Here is a 16,814-nt window from a genome sequence, read left to right as displayed (position 1 = left end):
AGAGGCGGTTTATTACGCTCACCCAATACTAATACACTAGGCTAAATCCCAGATTGGGCACATCGTTGCGCTCCTGTTGTCACACACCATGAAACACAGTGAGGCACAAATTACAGACAGTATCCGTGTCGCAAAATAGAACTCATTTGATTGAAAGTGAAATGGATAAAAATATGATTGAAATAGCCTATATTGGCTCGTGTATCCTATATGTATTGTGTAATGCAGTCATCTCGGGTTTTTAATCCTCCCCTTGTTTGTGACGAGTGTAAAAACACTTTGGGAACTTTGTATTTGTAGTCAAATTCGTCCTGAAGTTATCTGCGGTCACAGACGGTCTCTCGATTCTCTGTTCATCAGACATAGTCTGTTAATGAAGCGACGCGGAAGGGCAAAACAAAAATATCCTCTCATGTTGCACTTAACGTTAGCATGATACTAACGAAGACGCGGGGAAACAGCTCGGCTACTAAATATATCTTGTAATATGGTTCTAACTATGATCGTAACGCTACAAATGCTCTGGGAAACCGGGCCCAGATCTCTCAGGATCAGGAAAATCCGACTTTTGCAGACATGGACCAAGCTAAATGTACACCTTCTCATGTGATTACAGAATAGGACTGCAGAAAATATGGTTTCATTGTCAGAATCCCGATCTTCTTTTCATACATTATGGGCCACAAAATCATATTTGTTTTATTAGCCAACACAGCGTGTTAAGAATGCGCGAAACAAACAAGTCTACTCTTGTATGTGTACAAAGGCTGAAATAAACGTGCTAACCATAATACGGTCAATGACCGTTATATCTTTGAGATGGATTTATGACCATTTTTTGTCAGCCTAAAACATTTACTTGTTTAAAAAAAAAAAATAGGCTCATCTTTCGACCAGTAGTTGCGTTATTCGACGATCTCCAAGTAGGTCTGTGATTTAGTTAGGCATGTGCAACCTTAAACGCGTGTAGTCCTGTGGATTCATATTATTAAATTGTTTATATTCCTACCTACAACCTTGGTAAATCTAATTCCTTTACATTGTTATTTTGTATAAACACAGGTTCCACACATAGAGATGAAAATAAAGCTATTTTATTGTCAAATCATTCAACATGATCAGGTAAACTATCAAGTAGTGAATTTCAGCATGAAGAAAGAAAACACTGAAACTACTGTATTCCCCACTGACACAAAATATTACACTTTGCATTTCAAACAAACCAGGTGTGTACATCGTAACTGTATAGATTGCATCAATGCCTATTGTCACACGGTGCACTCTGAAATATAGTCAGTCTGTCTGACGTCATATCCTCCTTTGTGTCAATATCATCCGGCCTTTCAAAGTGAACGTGAAAAAAACGCATTGAATAGTAAAACCATGTAATGTAATTATTTTTTATTTATCATTTTCTATATATGTCTTTATATAATATAAAATCCAAACGTACTGTACATTTAAATACACATATTCTTATTTTCCCTTATTTACCAAATTGTAAGTGCTTCATAAGATAAATTAATTCATTTCTGAAGTCAAAATGCATTAGCATAAAGAAACATGACATTTGAAGAGGAAACCAAAAAACAGACTCAAGGAATGATAATAATTGTCTGTGTTGAAAACAAGTGCTCCTTTAAGTGGTGTATGTCCAGCCGGTCAGCCGGTCAGCCAGTCAGCCAGTCAGCCAGTCAGCCAGCCAGGCAGTCAGCCAGTCAGTGTCAGCCAGCCAGCCAGTCATATAGCCAGCTAGACAGTCAGCTAGTCAGCCAGCCAGTCAGCCAGTTATATAGCCAGCTAGACAGTCAGCTAGTCAGCCAGCCAGTCAGCCAGTAATATAGCCAGTCAGTCAGCCAGCCAGCCAGTCATATAGCCAGCTAGACAGTCAGCTAGTCAGTGTCAGCCAGCCAGCCAGTCATATAGCCAGCTAGACAGTCAGCTAGTCAGCCAGCCAGTCAGCCAGTTATATAGCCAGTCAGTCAGCCAGCCAGCCAGTCATATAGCCAGCCAGCCAGTCAACCAGTCATATAGCCAGTCAGTGTCAGCCAGCCAGCCAATCATATAGCCAGCCAGCCAGTCATATAGCCAGCCAGTCAGCCAGCCAGTCATATAGCCAGTCAGTGTCAGACAGCCAGCCAGTCATATACCCACTCAGCCAGTCAGTCAGTCAGCAAAAAAGTTCCTCCCCATGGTCCGTGATGTGATACCCTTTTCCCACTATCGTGCCGACTCAAACCGTGCTGTGCTGGCCTGGCACGGGTATACTATTTTCCCATAGTCCTTTATGGTCCATCCCAGCATTGTCAGTGGCCAAACCTTACTGTGCTGGTTCGTCTACAGTATATTCTTTACACACTGTCCTTTCAAGCAAGGCTTCCTTCATCAAAATGCAATTCCGTAACCAGGCCAGTACAGCTTGACTCGGTTCGCCCCCCTAGCAGTGTGAAAACGGTCTGTTATTGATCTGAATGTCAATTGTGGGAGGTCATGTGACGCGAGAGGTGGTGCCTCTCCCTGAAGGACTCGTTACAGATTGGACACTTGAGTTTCTCCTCCCGCCTCCTCTTAACCATCGGCTCCATGGCGAACTCCTTCTTGTGGTGCGACCTCATGTGGTACACCAGGTCAGAGGTCATCCTGAAGGAGGCGTTGCACTTGGCGCACCAGTTCTGGGCGGGCAGACACAGAGAGGTGAAGGAGGGGGGGAGTAAGGTTAATGCTGAGGGCATCTGCAGCTGGATGTGGCCCTGGCTCTTAGGCCAGAAGGCTGTGGCAGCAGCCGTTGTGTAGAGGAACGGACTCTGCTTGGACATGGCGCCCGGCACGGGGCAGTTGGCGCCCAACTCGGCGCCGTGGAGTTTGGCGGCCAGGTGGTCAGCCTGGTAGAGTCTAGAGGAGGAGATGGTGTCGCCCACCGCCGGGTGGCAGTCCAGGAGTTTGGGCGTGGTCATGACCAGAGGAGAGATCTGGGAGAAGGAGGAGGTGGCGTGGCGGGAGGGTTGGCTGAATGCGCTCTTCCTCTCCCCGCTGTTCCCCCCACCATGCTGGGCTACGGAGGTGAAGGCGCTCCCTAGCGGAGAGGCCTCCATGCGGGTCTGTGGCTGGACAGGCTGAGTCTCCGACAGAACCTGCCTGATGTTGAGATGCTTCTCCTGGGGAGGGTTGTTGACGGGGCCGGGCCGACCTCCGTCCTTGTTCTCGACGTTGGAGCTCTGGAGGTTTTTGGTGCCGCCGCTGTTACCGTGCGTCTTCAGGCTCTGTGGAGACTTCTTGACTTCCGTGAAGGCGCTGCGTTTACCCTCACCACCCGACTCAGTGGACCCCGACCCTGGAGGGGAGAACGTCGGCCCTCGTCGTTTCTCCTCCAGGCCGTACACTCCCCGATAGTTCTGTGCTGAGCTAGCCAGCTCCTCCTTAGACTTGTGAGACTGAGACAGACTCAGAGAGGCCCTGCTAGCATCCCTCACTCTGTCCTCCACATCGGAGAACTTCCTCTTCCCAGAGCTCTCGCTGCGGATCTCAGCCTCACGGTCGCTCGGCGGACTGGTGCGACTGTTCTCGAGGTCTCTGGCTAGGTTATGGAAGTCTGTGGAGGGTTTGGCGCTGTCCCCATCCGAGCGGCCCAGTTTAGGGCTAGCTCTGGTGGGTGCGGTGGTGGTAGGGTTGGGGTTAGGGCGCTCAGTGCTTGGCTCCTTACTGGGGACCTCCTCGTCCACACTGCCTGCCGCCATGCTCTGTAGTCTCTTGGTGCAGCGGAACCTCAGATGGGCCAGGAAGGGGAACTCAAACTGGAAGCGCTGGTTGCAGTCAGGACAGGAGTAGGGAGTGGACCCTGGAAATGGATAGAAGGAAAATAATGTCAGTCATTCAGAAAGAAACAAAAATCTTGCTAATATTCAGTATCTTCCTAAAAAAAAAACAGTAGTGGGTCCTGTAATGTTTTGGTAAAGCTGAAATAGGACCATCGTCTTCTGATTAATATAAACTATAAATTATAAATACAGAATAGGCATATTGCATTCATTTTTGGACACCTAATTTACACTATTTATTTACCCTCAACTGTGTGTGTAAATGATTGTAAATGTACAATATGGTATTATTTGTTTTTATTTTGTTTACTTTTATTTAACCTTTATTCATACAGGTTTTTTCTCATTGAGATAACATCTCTTTTCCAAGAGAGACCTGGTCCATTAGCACCAGGGCGAGCAACGTTTCAGACAAAACAATTTACATACACTAACACAACATTAAACAAAACTATAAACACACATACAATAAAACAATTACATATTACGTAAAAAAAATATTTAAAAAACACCAAAGAATTTGACAACAGCTGTTATATTATATTCTTATATCACTTTAAACTGAATATGACTATTGGAATTATTTTGATGGATGATTATCAAAACAGAAACTACAAACCAGCCAACTCCAATGGAATGCTTCAATGCAAACCGTCTAGACCGTCTACACTATTCAGCCATCTACACTATTCAGCGATCTACACTATTCAGCCAGGCTACTAACTCACCCTTGGCCTTGACCGGCGCTTTACCGGCACTGAGCAGCAGCAGCAGCTCAATCAGGTCTTTCCCGTACCAGACCAACAGCTCCTCGTCCTTCTCGATCCTCCGGAGGGACCGGTAGAACAGCTGTCCGTTCTTCACGTAGGCCTCGAGGTTCTGCTCGTCCCGGTCCCGCGCCGACTGCACGAGGCGCAGCCACATCAAGCCCTCGGACGTGCTGTTGGCTGCTGACGTGTCCACCTGCGCGTTGAACGGTGACAGAGAGCGAGGCAAACCAGTTAGTTGGGACCCAAACGAGAAGTCCGTGCTGCAGCATTCGTTCTAATCGTTAAACGCATAGGCTGTCCAAAAAATGAAAAATAAAAATAGGCTATTTTGAATGTGTTTTGGCTGTGCAACTATTCATATACATTATAACCTGCGCGCTATCTTGTACGATAACACGTCTAATATAAATAATATAGGTTTCACACTAATGTCATGAGAAATAGAATTTAAAAACATTTTTTTGTATGTTATTTTTTTTAAATCTTCTACTCTGGTTGCAATAGGCCTAATGATAAATCAACCAAATGGCAGACAATTTAATTCAGTCGGAATAAGGAGATGTAATTAAATCGTAAATAAAGAATATTAAGAGTATTATCATTCTCGAAAAAAAAATCACAATATTATTATTTCCTTACCCGGAATATGTAAGGCGCAGTTCGTTTATCCGTTGATTTGAGCGCTACGAAGGCTATGCTGTCATACAACGACGTGTGGCTCAAAACACAAGGGCCGAAAATGGCATTTTCCGGAATGTCACATGTGGTATAAACGCTGGTGAATATATCCGTTAGACACTGCTGCACTGCTTTAGCGTCGCCGTCCCAAACCAACTTATGTGAGCTGGATTCCTCCATCGTTGGCTGTTGTTTGCGGACAGACAAAAGAGAGAGAGAGAGAGAGAGAGAGAGAGAGACAATGAATAAAAAATAAAACATGTAATAAACAAATGGTCTCGATGATGAGGAGGTGAAATAAATTGCCACTCCGTGAGAAGGTTGGCTAAGTACATAGGACTCAGCTGTCAAGGCCATGCTGGACTGGGAAAGTGCCTTTTTGGGGTGGGGGCTGGGCGTTTTAATTAATTGAAGTCTATTGTACAATGAGAGTGGGCTATCAATTTCAAAGGGTATGGTTGCTTGCCTATATTTCCGTGGTATTCACAAGTGCTGTTTGGAATAGCTGTTAACAGTGAGAAAATAATTGCATGGGCCTAAACGGAATAATAACAATGGTATTAATGATTATGTTAATATAGCCTAATAATGATAAACATCAACAACAAAAACAATTATAATAACACATAAAGTGTATGATAATAATATATTATCCCTGGATCCAATATTATTGTTGATAATTATAATATTAATTACGTCAAGAAGCTGAATTAATATCACAAATGCTTTATTCTAGGCTATTGTAAATTCACACTGCAGCCACATCCACCTCAAACCCTAATTTATTACAAGTGTGTAAACTAATTGTAGCCCGTGGAAGAAGAAAAATAGCAGTAAGAAATGACGAGGTCTGTATAAATGAGAGTATATCGAATGGATTTGGAGTGGACTGTCAAAAGTCACCGATTTCACGTCATCTACCCTCTCCGCTCCATTTCTACACGCGCTCTAAACGTATGTCCACTCATTACCATAATCCACCACTTTTCCCTCTCGAGACAGTAATTAAGGCTGCACGCGGAGTTCTTTTTTTTTTTCATTTTTTTTTTTCATTTACTTTCTGAATTGGTGTATTTTCCGGGTGACGTGGAGCCCAGTTCCTCTGGCCTGCAACGCGTTACGCAGCTGGGATCTATGTGCCTTTTCTTTGCCACTTGTTAATTTCAATTACGCGTAGGCCCGAAGAGACACAACGGTGGACACGGCGTGGATTGGCTAAAACAGGCGCGTCGAGAGGAACATCTGACAAATATTTACAATGTTATAACGATACTGATTGCACGTCGTATTATCTAATTCCATGTGTTATTTTATTTTTATTTTTACATATATAAATATATATATAAATGTTATGCACGTATGCTATTCAACAGATAATGTATTTTTAATTTGTATTGTTTTTGTTAATCATGTTGCCTTGGAGTATCTCCCTTCAGACTATACATAACATTTACCACGTCAAGATAATATGGCATGCATAGTAAACGTGTAATAACAAGGTTTTAAAACACTGACAAGTCGAATATAATACTGGACAGGCCTTACATGTCATCACACCGTGAGATGTTGTTCCTTTTCTGCAGTCTGATGATGGATCATGATTTGTTTTCCATTCATTTAGCTTTTAGTGTCTCAGACTCAAAGCAAAACACACTGGAGTCTGCATGCGGATCAAAACCAAACGTTCCTCTTTTCAGACGCGCTTCCGTCAAAATCTTATCGTTCAAGAAACGTTCTGACCGGCCGAACAAAAAATAAATAACTTTTCTCTTCAGCTGGATTGGTGGAGAGAGAAATAATTTGGAGCAATTACAATCTCCTCTTATTATATGTTATCCACCAAATGCAACCCTTCAACTAGAGACCGACGACGCTTTCAGAAAAGCAATTTTTCGCTCCATCCCCTTATATAGCCGGTTCTTTTGTGACTTAAAAGGTCGCTCTCTCACCAGGGAAAAGCCATACAAAAGCTCCAATGAATATGCATCTGAGCTAAATGAGAGAGAATAGCACCCGGAATGTATGCGCATCCATAAAACGAATGAGGCCAACCCATTCAACCTTCTGCCCTCTATTTCAGAGCGTGTTTTACTCTTAAATCTGGGTGCCTTGTCAGTCAAAAAAAAAAAAAAACTGTCCTAAATCAATGCAAGTACTGATTTTTTTTCCCGTTTTGTCTCCTCGCCCCCTTACATCTGCGGAGCGCTGTATCCAGACTTACACGATGGTCCATTCATAGACCGCAGCAAGGATGCTGTCTAGGCTACTGCTTTGTGGTGTTGTCTGCCTGTCTGTCTTTCTCTCGATCCCTAACAAACCACCCATTTAAAACGCATACCAAATGTAGGTTGTAAACTACGTACCTTTTTGTTGTTGTTGTTGTTGAAAATAAATAATAATCCACAAAAAAATGATGCTGGAATCAATTTGCCGCCTTCGAGAGCAGGTTACGATCAAGTCCTCCCCTCGGCGTCAGTACATGTCCCCGTGTGGCCGTGAAAGTGACAGTGGTGCCGCAGATATAGCCCTTCGCTGCAGAGAGAGAGAGAGAGAGAGAGAGAGAGAGAGAGAGAGAGAGAGAGAGAGAGAGAGAGAGAGAGAGAGAGAGAGAGAGAGAGAGACAGAGAGAGAGAGAAAGAGAGAGAAAGAGAGAGAGAGAGAGAGCGAGAGAGAGAGAGAGAAGAGAGAGAGAAAGAGAGAGAAAGAGAAGAAAGAGAGAGAAAGAGAGAGAAATGAGAGAAAGAGATGGAGAATGGGGGCGCAATGCACTGGCTGACTGACACACACACACACACACACGTTTTGTTTGCAGCACATAATATGCCCAATGAGGCGTGTCACTCGGCGTCTCCTCCCTTTAACTCTTCACTGGCCGACTGTCATTTGATGAGATTTATAGGTAATATCCAGGCTACATACAAAGTGCCATAGCCTTGCAGAAAACCTTTTATTTTATTTTATTATTATTAGGCCTATGTCATAGTTTTCAGTTGCGGGAGCACAACATCCCAATATATAGGATTTTATACGAGGCAAATGAAGGATTTTTAACTCGAATAGCTAAAGGCTAATTATTATAATCTAATAATAGATTTTTCACAGTAAGATTGTGTATTCTTCTTCTATCGTATTAGATGAATATTGAATTGAAGCTAAATGTATTATAATACTTATGGGATTTTATTTAAATATTGTTATTATTTTTTTTTATTATTTGAATTATTATTATTGTTATTATTGTTATTATTAGCTTATTTGAAGTTCATGTAAAAGACAGTAATATGAATGTCCCATGGATAATATGGACATCGATATCATTCTGTCTCCTTACCATCACCATCATCTCCAAAGTGTTCTTTTCGCAGAGCTTACTGCGCCTTTCCTTTCCCGCTGCGCTCCGCACGCGACTCTTCGCAGCAGGGAGTCGGGAGGGAGCCTCGTGGACACCTGCCCGGCCCGTGCCTATCGTCCGGAGCAAAAGGGCCAAGCATCATCTTTATGGATATCATCAGCCGCTCCACTACTGAGCCAACCCGGCTGATGATGCTCCCGAGTGGCGCCAATGGTCTACGATACTGCATCTCAGTGCTAAGAGGCGACACTGCAGTACCTGGTTCGAATCCAGGCTGCATCATATCCGGCCTTGATTGGGAGTCCCATAGGGTGGCGCACAATTGTCCCAGCGTCGACGGGGTTTACCCGGGGTAGGCCGTCATTGTACTGTAAATAAGAATTTGTTAAATATTTGTAAATAAGTATTTGCCTAGTTAAATAAAGGTAAAACATTTTTTTTAAAGTGATAATCTGTAAGCGACAACCGCTGATTAAAACCAGGATAGTCTACAATCTGATGTTGTCATGTTCTATGTTCATTTGCTGAGCGCGAGTGGATTTTTATGGATCTGAATTTAACGGAGAGAATAGCAGAAACCAGCAGAACTCTGGTGTTCTGAACAAAGATGTTGTATGTCGTATAAGATAATGGGTATTTCCACCAAAACAAAAGGTGCTTTTTGAGAAGTTTAACTTGGACCAAAATAAAACAACTTTTGATTTCACCTAATTTTAACATTCTGCCACAAAGAGCACATGTTCAACTGTATAAAAAACAACTATTTTTCCCATTTCACCAAGGGTTGAAAAAACAATACTCTAGTAAGTGCTTATTCAGTGCCAAATAAAGTAAGAGGGTTGAACATAACAGGGTTGACTGTAACAGGGTTGACTATAACAGGGTTGACCGTAACAGGGTTGACTATAACAGGGTTGACCGTAACAGGGTTGACCATAAAAGGGTTGACCATAACAGGGTTGACTGTAACAGGGTTGACTGTAACAGGGTTGACCATAACAGGGTTGACCGTAACAGGGTTGACCGTAACAGGGTTGACCATAAAGGGTTGACCATAACAGGGTTGACCATAACAGGGTTGACCGTAACAGGGTTGACCGTAACAGGGTTGACCGTAACAGGGTTGACCGTAACAGGGTTGACCATAACAGGTTTGACCGTAACAGGGTTGACCATAACAGGGTTGACCATAACAGGGTTGACCATAACAGGGTTGACCGTAACAGGGTTGACCATATCAGGGTTGACCATAACAGGGTTGACCATATCAGGGTTGACCATAACAGGGTTGACCATAACAGGGTTGACCATAACAGGGTTGACCGTAACAGGGTTGACCGTAACAGGTTTGACTGTAACAGGGTTGACCGTAACAGGGTTGACCGTAACAGGGTTGACCGTACCAGGGTTGACCGTAACAGGGTTGATCATATCAGGGTTGACATAACAGGGTTGACTGTAACAGGGTTGACCGTAACAGGGTTGACCATATCAGGGTTGACCATAACAGGGTTGACCGTAACAGTGTTGACCATAACAGGGTTGACCATAACACCATAACAGGGTTGACAATTTCTTCTTAATAAATCAGCCATAAATACCTTTGTGACAGGGGAAATGGAAGCTTGCTGTGTTAGACAGGGAGGAGCTTAAAACATGTACACATGTTAAAACGTTTCCAGCCTGTCTTATCTATGTTATTATCTATGTTATTATCTATGTTATTATCTATGTTGTTATCTATGTTATTATCTATGTTATTATCTATGTTATTATCTATGTTATTATCTATGTTGTTATCTATGTTATTATCTATGTTATTATCTATGTCATTATCTATGTCCTTATCTATGTTGTTCTCTATGTTTTTATCTATGTTATTATCTATGTTATTATCTATGTTATTATCTATGTTGTTATCTATGTTATTATCTATGTTATTATCTATGTCATTCTCTATGTCGTTATCTATGTCATTATCTATGTTGTTCTCTATGTCGTTATCTATTTCGTTATCTATTTCGTTATCTATGTCGTTATCTATATTACTCTCGAACCGGTCAGTTTTCCACCACAAAACACCAGGAAATGGTCAAAAATACTAGAACCAGCTCACCTGCTTCTAAACTATGAGTTGACTGTTAGAGGTTCAATGTTTCTTTAGAATAATTTTTTATTTTTTTAAAGTATTAGTTTCCCCATAATAAAATGAGAGTTCAGTTCACGTTACAGGGTTCAATTTACAATTAAATGGACACGTGAATAACTCACTAATCACATTAAATACATATTCATCTTTAGAGTTGTCTTTGTCAAAGAAACAGAAATAACTAGGACTTTTACAATGATGGTGAAAACTGCGATGACATTTTCCTAGAAGTTGACATAGTGTTGACAAAGGGATGCAAGCCTTTATTCATATAACAATGTATTTTAATTTATTTAATTCTACCATGTGGTCACTTCATTTGATATAAAAGGCTTTAAACATTCTATATTGGTGCACAGCGATTACTTAAAATATCAAAAGGGGTGTAAAAGGTACTCTTTTCATGCAATGACCCGTAGGACAAAGCACGTATATATTAAATGCACTATACACAATGTGGGTTGAAGGCTGTAACACCACAGAATAAAACACAAAATAAAAGTCCCGTGATGGTAGTGACTGCCCATGACTGCTCATCACTTAATAACCATTTATTCACTTTACTTTAATACAATATTTCAGTTGTTGTATATATTATATGTGTCTTATTTCATGACTTTATTATTTCAGTCCAAGTCATCATCTCATCTCTACAGAGCTGCTGTCGGACAACATCACTATTTTTTAGTAGTTCTTCAAAGTAAATATGGTGTACTTTTAGGACTGCTGAATAACAACTAACAATCACTTAGATCGGGTATTTTCAGGTAGAGATACATGGTGGAGCAACAGCTGCTCTCTACATCCCGTCACGATCTTCAGCGTCTTTAGAGATACTTCACTGATGTAGCGCTCGCTGTCCCTCTCTTTCAAACATTCTTCCATGCAGACCGGACAAGTAGGAGACACGCAATGGATTATGGTCATTGTATGTAATTACATTGTTTTCTGCACTAAACTATGTACAATATTGGTCTATCCCCTATTACGTCACACAGTTCGAGCTTGATCTGACTTACCTCTAAGAGAAAATGCGCATTGATCTCATAGTAAAAACACAAACGAAACAGAATTCGGTTAATTTTTTGTTTACAAAATGAAAAGTAACAGACATTTCGGTTAGTCTCAGCACCACTGAAACTAACATGGCATAAATCTTGGCAAAATTGTAGGAAATTAGCTTTAAAACTGCACATTTTTTCTCTCTACCTCACGGAAAAATGAGTAGAATTGCACCTTTAAAAAATCTTTCTCTCTCTGCCATCAAGAAGGAGGCCACTAAAATGTTCCTCTCTCTGCCATCAAGAAGGAGGCCACTAAAATGTTTGTCTCTCTGCCATCAAGAGAGAGGCCCCTAAAATGTTCCTCTCTCTGCCATCAAGAGGGAGGCTACTAAAATGTTTTGTCTATCTGCCATCAAGAGGGAGGCCACTAAAATGTTTGTCTCTCTGCCATCAAGAGGGAGGCCCCTAAAATGTTCCTCTCTCTGCCATCAAGAGAGAGGCCACTAAAATGTTCCTCTCTCTGCAGTCAAGAGAGAGGCCCCTAAAATGTTCCCCTCTCTGCCATCAAGAAGGAGGCCACTAAAATGTTTGTCTTTCTGCCATCAAGAGGGAGCCCACTAAACATGTTTTCCGTGAGGTGGGGGGCCCCAAAATGCTAGAGCTACACCAATGCTCAAATCCATAAATACACCTGTACAATGGTAATATGTTAAATAAACAAATCCTTGTAAAATAAAGTTGAAATTAAACATTAGGCTAGTGTGGAAAGCAATCTGGGTAAAGCTGAAGCATCAGTCTGGGTATAGCTGAAGTATCAGTCTGGGTATAGCTGAAGTATCAGTCTGGGTATAGCTGAAGTATCAGTCTGGGTATAGCTGAAGTATCAGTCTGGGTATAGCTGAAGCATCAGTCTGGGTATAGCTGAAACATCAGTCTGGGTATAGCTGAAGTATCAGTCTGGGTATAGCTGAAGTATCAGTCTGGGTATAGCTGAAGTATCAGTCTGGGTATAGCTGAAGCATCAGTCTGGGTATAGCTGAAACATCAGTCTGGGTATAGCTGAAGTATCAGTCTGGGTATAGCTGAAGTATCAGTCTGGGTATAGCTGAAGCATCAGTCTGGGTATAGCTGAAGCATCAGTCTGGGTATAGCTGAAGCATCAGTCTGGGTTTAGCTGAAGCATCAGTCTGGGTATAGCTGAAAGTATCAGTCTGGGTATAGCTGAAGTATCAGTCTGGGTATAGCTGAAGTATCAGTCTGGGTATAGCTGAAGTATCAGTCTGGGTATAGCTGAAGCATCAGTCTGGGTATAGCTGAAGCATCAGTCTGGGTTTAGCTGAAGTATCAGTCTGGGTATAGCTGAAGTATCAGTCTGGGTATAGCTGAAGTATCAGTCTGGGTATAGCTGAAGCATCAGTCTGGGTATAGCTGAAGCATCAGTCTGGGTTTAGCTGAAGCTGAAGTATCAGTGTGAAGAGATGGGTGCTACTGCAGTCGCCGCACTTTAGCCTTTATGTTAGCCTTGTTAACATGACTTAACAATATCCCAGCTGACAATCAAACGGCTAAGTGCAAAGTAAAAGTGTTCTACTGCATAATGCATGAAACATACTGCGATGTTATCTCTATCAGCCCGGTTCACCACATGAGCTCTGCTGGCTGGTGACCTCAGGTGACCTCAGGGCCTGATCACGTGACTAAATAGGTGTGGCAATAACAACGGGACAACGGATCCAAATTACAATATTATTCATTTACTTCCTTATATCCTGAAAGCAGTGCAATCCAGGTTTTGGGATAAAGCAAACAAAATATGTTATAAAACAATATATCTTTTATACCTGCTTTATGACGATGCAGAGTTAGATTGTGGCTACTAATCTAATCTGTCATAATTACCCCTTATTGACCTAATGTCCACAGCAAGTGTTGATGTAAAGTACTGTATTGTCTTAGTCATGTACTCTATACAATATTCTCATTACAGATTATTCAATTCTGTCTCAGATTATACTTTATTAGTTGTCTTTACTTCTCTGTGGGTTTTATCTCAATAACACTAACCTGTATAAATTACAGTTAAATGAACGTCTCCCTCTGTCTCCTCTTTACTACAATGGAGATAAATCAAAGGATTAACAAAAGTGACGTTTATTATAATTTTTCATAACTTGTATACAATTATCATGATTGTTTATTCACAATTTGGTTGAACCTGGCTGGAGAATTGTAACATAAAAGGTTACAGTTGTCCGCTGGGTTCATACAGTAGAATTACAGTAGTATATTATATTACAATACAGTAGAATTACAGTAATATATTATATTACAATACAGTAGAATTACAGTAGTATATTATATTACAATACAGTAGAATCACAGTATTACAATACAGTAGAATTACAGTAGTATATTCTATCACAATACAGTAGAATTACAGTAGTATATTATATTACAATACAGTAGAATTACAGTAGTATATTATATTACAACACAGTAGAATTACAGTAGTATATTCTATTACAATACATAGAATTACATTAGTATATTAGATTACAATACAGTAGTATTAGGTATATTCTATAAGAATACAGTAGATTTACAGTAGAGTATTCTATTACAATACAGTAGATTTACAGTAGAGTATTCTATTACAATACAGTAGTATTACAGTAGTGTATTATATTACAATACAGTAGAATTACAGTAGTATATTCTATTACAATACAGTAGTATTACATTAGTATATTCTATAACAATACAGTAGTATTACAGTAGTATATTCTATAACAATACAGTAGATTTACAGTAGAGTATTCTATTACAATACAGTAGATTTACAGTAGATTTACAGTAGTATATTCTAATACAATACAGTAGATTTACAGTAGTATATTCTATTACAATAGTTGTTTTACAGTAGTATTACAGTAGTATATTCTATTACTGTACAGTAGAATTACAGTCGTATATTCTATTACAGTACAGTATAATTTCAGCAGTTTTTTCGATTGCAATACAGTAGTATATTCTATTTTAATACAGTAGAATTACAGTAGTATATTATATTACAGTACAGTAGAATAGTAGAATATAGTAGAATATAGTAGAATATATTCTATAGAATAGAATTGCTCAAGAATTACTCTCTTCCTCACAGTAAAACTACAGTAGCTAAATTGACTGTTTTGTTTTGTATGTGTTTTTTAGTGTTTTTTTTTTTTTACCAATCGTGAAATGGCACCAAGAGAAAATCATTTACAAGGGTCTGAAACAGGCAGCCTGTGGGCCAAAGCCTCTAAACAAAATAACTAAATTAAAGATACCATTTTAGTTTAGGATTCTATGTTTTTTTTTTAAAGACTGAACTCACCAGAAATTCAAAAATTTGAAAAAAAAAATAAGGAAATCTATTTCCAAGTATTCCTACGAATAAAAAAAAAAGGACCGTGGCGGAGTCTCAGTGTCGTCAAGTCCTGAAAGGAATGTTATTTTCAAATCAAATCTATTTTTCGGATTAGTTGTGGTCAATTTGTAGTGTAAAAATGTATTATCATTATGTTCAAACCCCCCCGACCATCTGCTCAGACAAAAATCGCCGTCATGAACTCTACATTTAAGAAAGGAGAAGAATGGACATTCAATCAGAATTTCATATCGTTGCATTTTTTTTAACATTTTCTTCTCGTCCTTTAAAAAACACTACATTTTCGGTGTAAATTTCAGGGCCACAAATATTCATGTGTTCTTAGTAGTAAATATTCTCATTATTACATTACATATGCTCAGTTCCTAGGTTAGAGGTTAGCAGTGTGGTTAGGGTTGGGGGTTGGAGGTTAGCAGGGGTGTGGTTAGGGTTGGGGGTTGGAGGTTAGCAGTGTGGTTAGGGTTAGGGGTTGGGGGTTAGGGGTTAGCAGGGGTTAGGGGTTAGCAGTGTGGTTAGGGTTAGGGGGGGTTAGGGGTTAGCAGTGTGGTCAGGGTTGGGGTTGGAGGTTAGCAGTGTGGTTAGGGTTAGGGGTTGGGGGTTGGGTGTTAGGGGTTAGCAGTGTGGTTAGGGTTGGGGGTTGGGGTTAGCAGTGTGGTCAGGGTTGGGGGTTGGAGGTTAGCAGTGTGGTTAGGGTTAGGGTTGGGGGTTGGGGTTGGAGGTTAGCAGGGGTTAGGGTTGGGGGTTGGGGTTAGCAGTGTGGTTAGGGTTGGGGTTTAGGGGTTAGCAGTGTGGTTAGGGTTAGGGGTTGGGGTTAGCAGGGGTTAGGGTTGGGGGTTGGAGGTTAGCAGTGTGGTTAGGGGGTTAGCAGTGGTTAGGGTTGGGGTTGTAGCAGTGTGGTTAGGGTTGGGGGTTGGAGGTTAGCAGTGTGGTTAGGGTTAGGGGTTGGGGTTAGCGGTGTGGTTAGGGTTGGGGGGGTTAGGTTAGCAGTGTGGTTAGGGTTGGGGGTTGGAGGTTAGGGGTTGGGGTTAGCAGTGTGGTTGGAGGTTAGCAGTGTGGTTGGGGGTTGGAGGTTAGCAGTGTGGTTAGGGATGGGGGTTGGGGTTAACAGTGTGGTTAGGGTTGGGGGTTAGGTTAGCAGTGGGTTAGGGTTAGGGGTTGGGGTTACAGGGTTGGGGGTGTGGTTAGGGTTAGGGGTTAGGTTAGCAGTGTGGTTAGGGTTGGGGGTTGTGGTTAGCAGTGTGGTTAGGGTTGGGGGTTAGGTTAGCAGTGTGGTTAGGATTGGGGGTTGGAGGTTAGGGTTAGCAGTGTGGTTAGGGTTGGGGGTTGGGTTAGCAGGTTAGGGGGTTGGAGTGGTTAGGGTTAGCAGTGTGATTAGGGTTAGGGTTTGGGGTTAGCAGTGTGGTTAGGGTTAGGGGTTGGGGTTAGCAGTGTGGTTAGGGTTGGGGGTTGGGGTTAACAGTGTGGTTAGGGTTAGGGGTTGGGGTTAGCAGTGTGGTTAGGGTTAGGGGTTAGGGTTAGTGTGGGGTTGGGGTTAGCAGTGTGGTTAGGGTTAGGGGTTGGGGTTAGCAGTGTGGTTAGGGTTAGGGGTTGGGGTTAGCAGTGTGGTTAGGGTTGGGGGT

At 41.5% G+C, this 16,814-nt stretch overlaps 1 protein-coding gene across 1 annotated transcript; it reads right to left on the bottom strand.

Moving 5' to 3' along the window:
• Positions 1–2,103: 2,103 nt before the first annotated feature.
• On the bottom strand, positions 2,104–7,790 carry prdm8b (PR domain containing 8b). The gene is made up of 4 exons (XM_024383472.2): positions 7,627–7,790; positions 5,225–5,449; positions 4,544–4,778; positions 2,104–3,835 (listed from the first exon to the last, which is right to left on the bottom strand). The coding sequence occupies exons 2-4, from the start codon at positions 5,441–5,443 to the stop codon at positions 2,475–2,477; spliced, it is 1,815 nt and encodes a 604-aa protein (XP_024239240.2). The 5' UTR covers positions 5,444–5,449; positions 7,627–7,790; the 3' UTR covers positions 2,104–2,474.
• Positions 7,791–16,814: the final 9,024 nt, after the last annotated feature.

The sequence above is a fragment of the Oncorhynchus tshawytscha genome, linkage group LG04 (genome assembly GCF_018296145.1).
Source record: "Oncorhynchus tshawytscha isolate Ot180627B linkage group LG04, Otsh_v2.0, whole genome shotgun sequence".
Lineage (NCBI taxonomy): Eukaryota > Metazoa > Chordata > Actinopteri > Salmoniformes > Salmonidae > Oncorhynchus > Oncorhynchus tshawytscha.
This window is presented reverse-complemented; position numbering and strand designations above follow the sequence as displayed.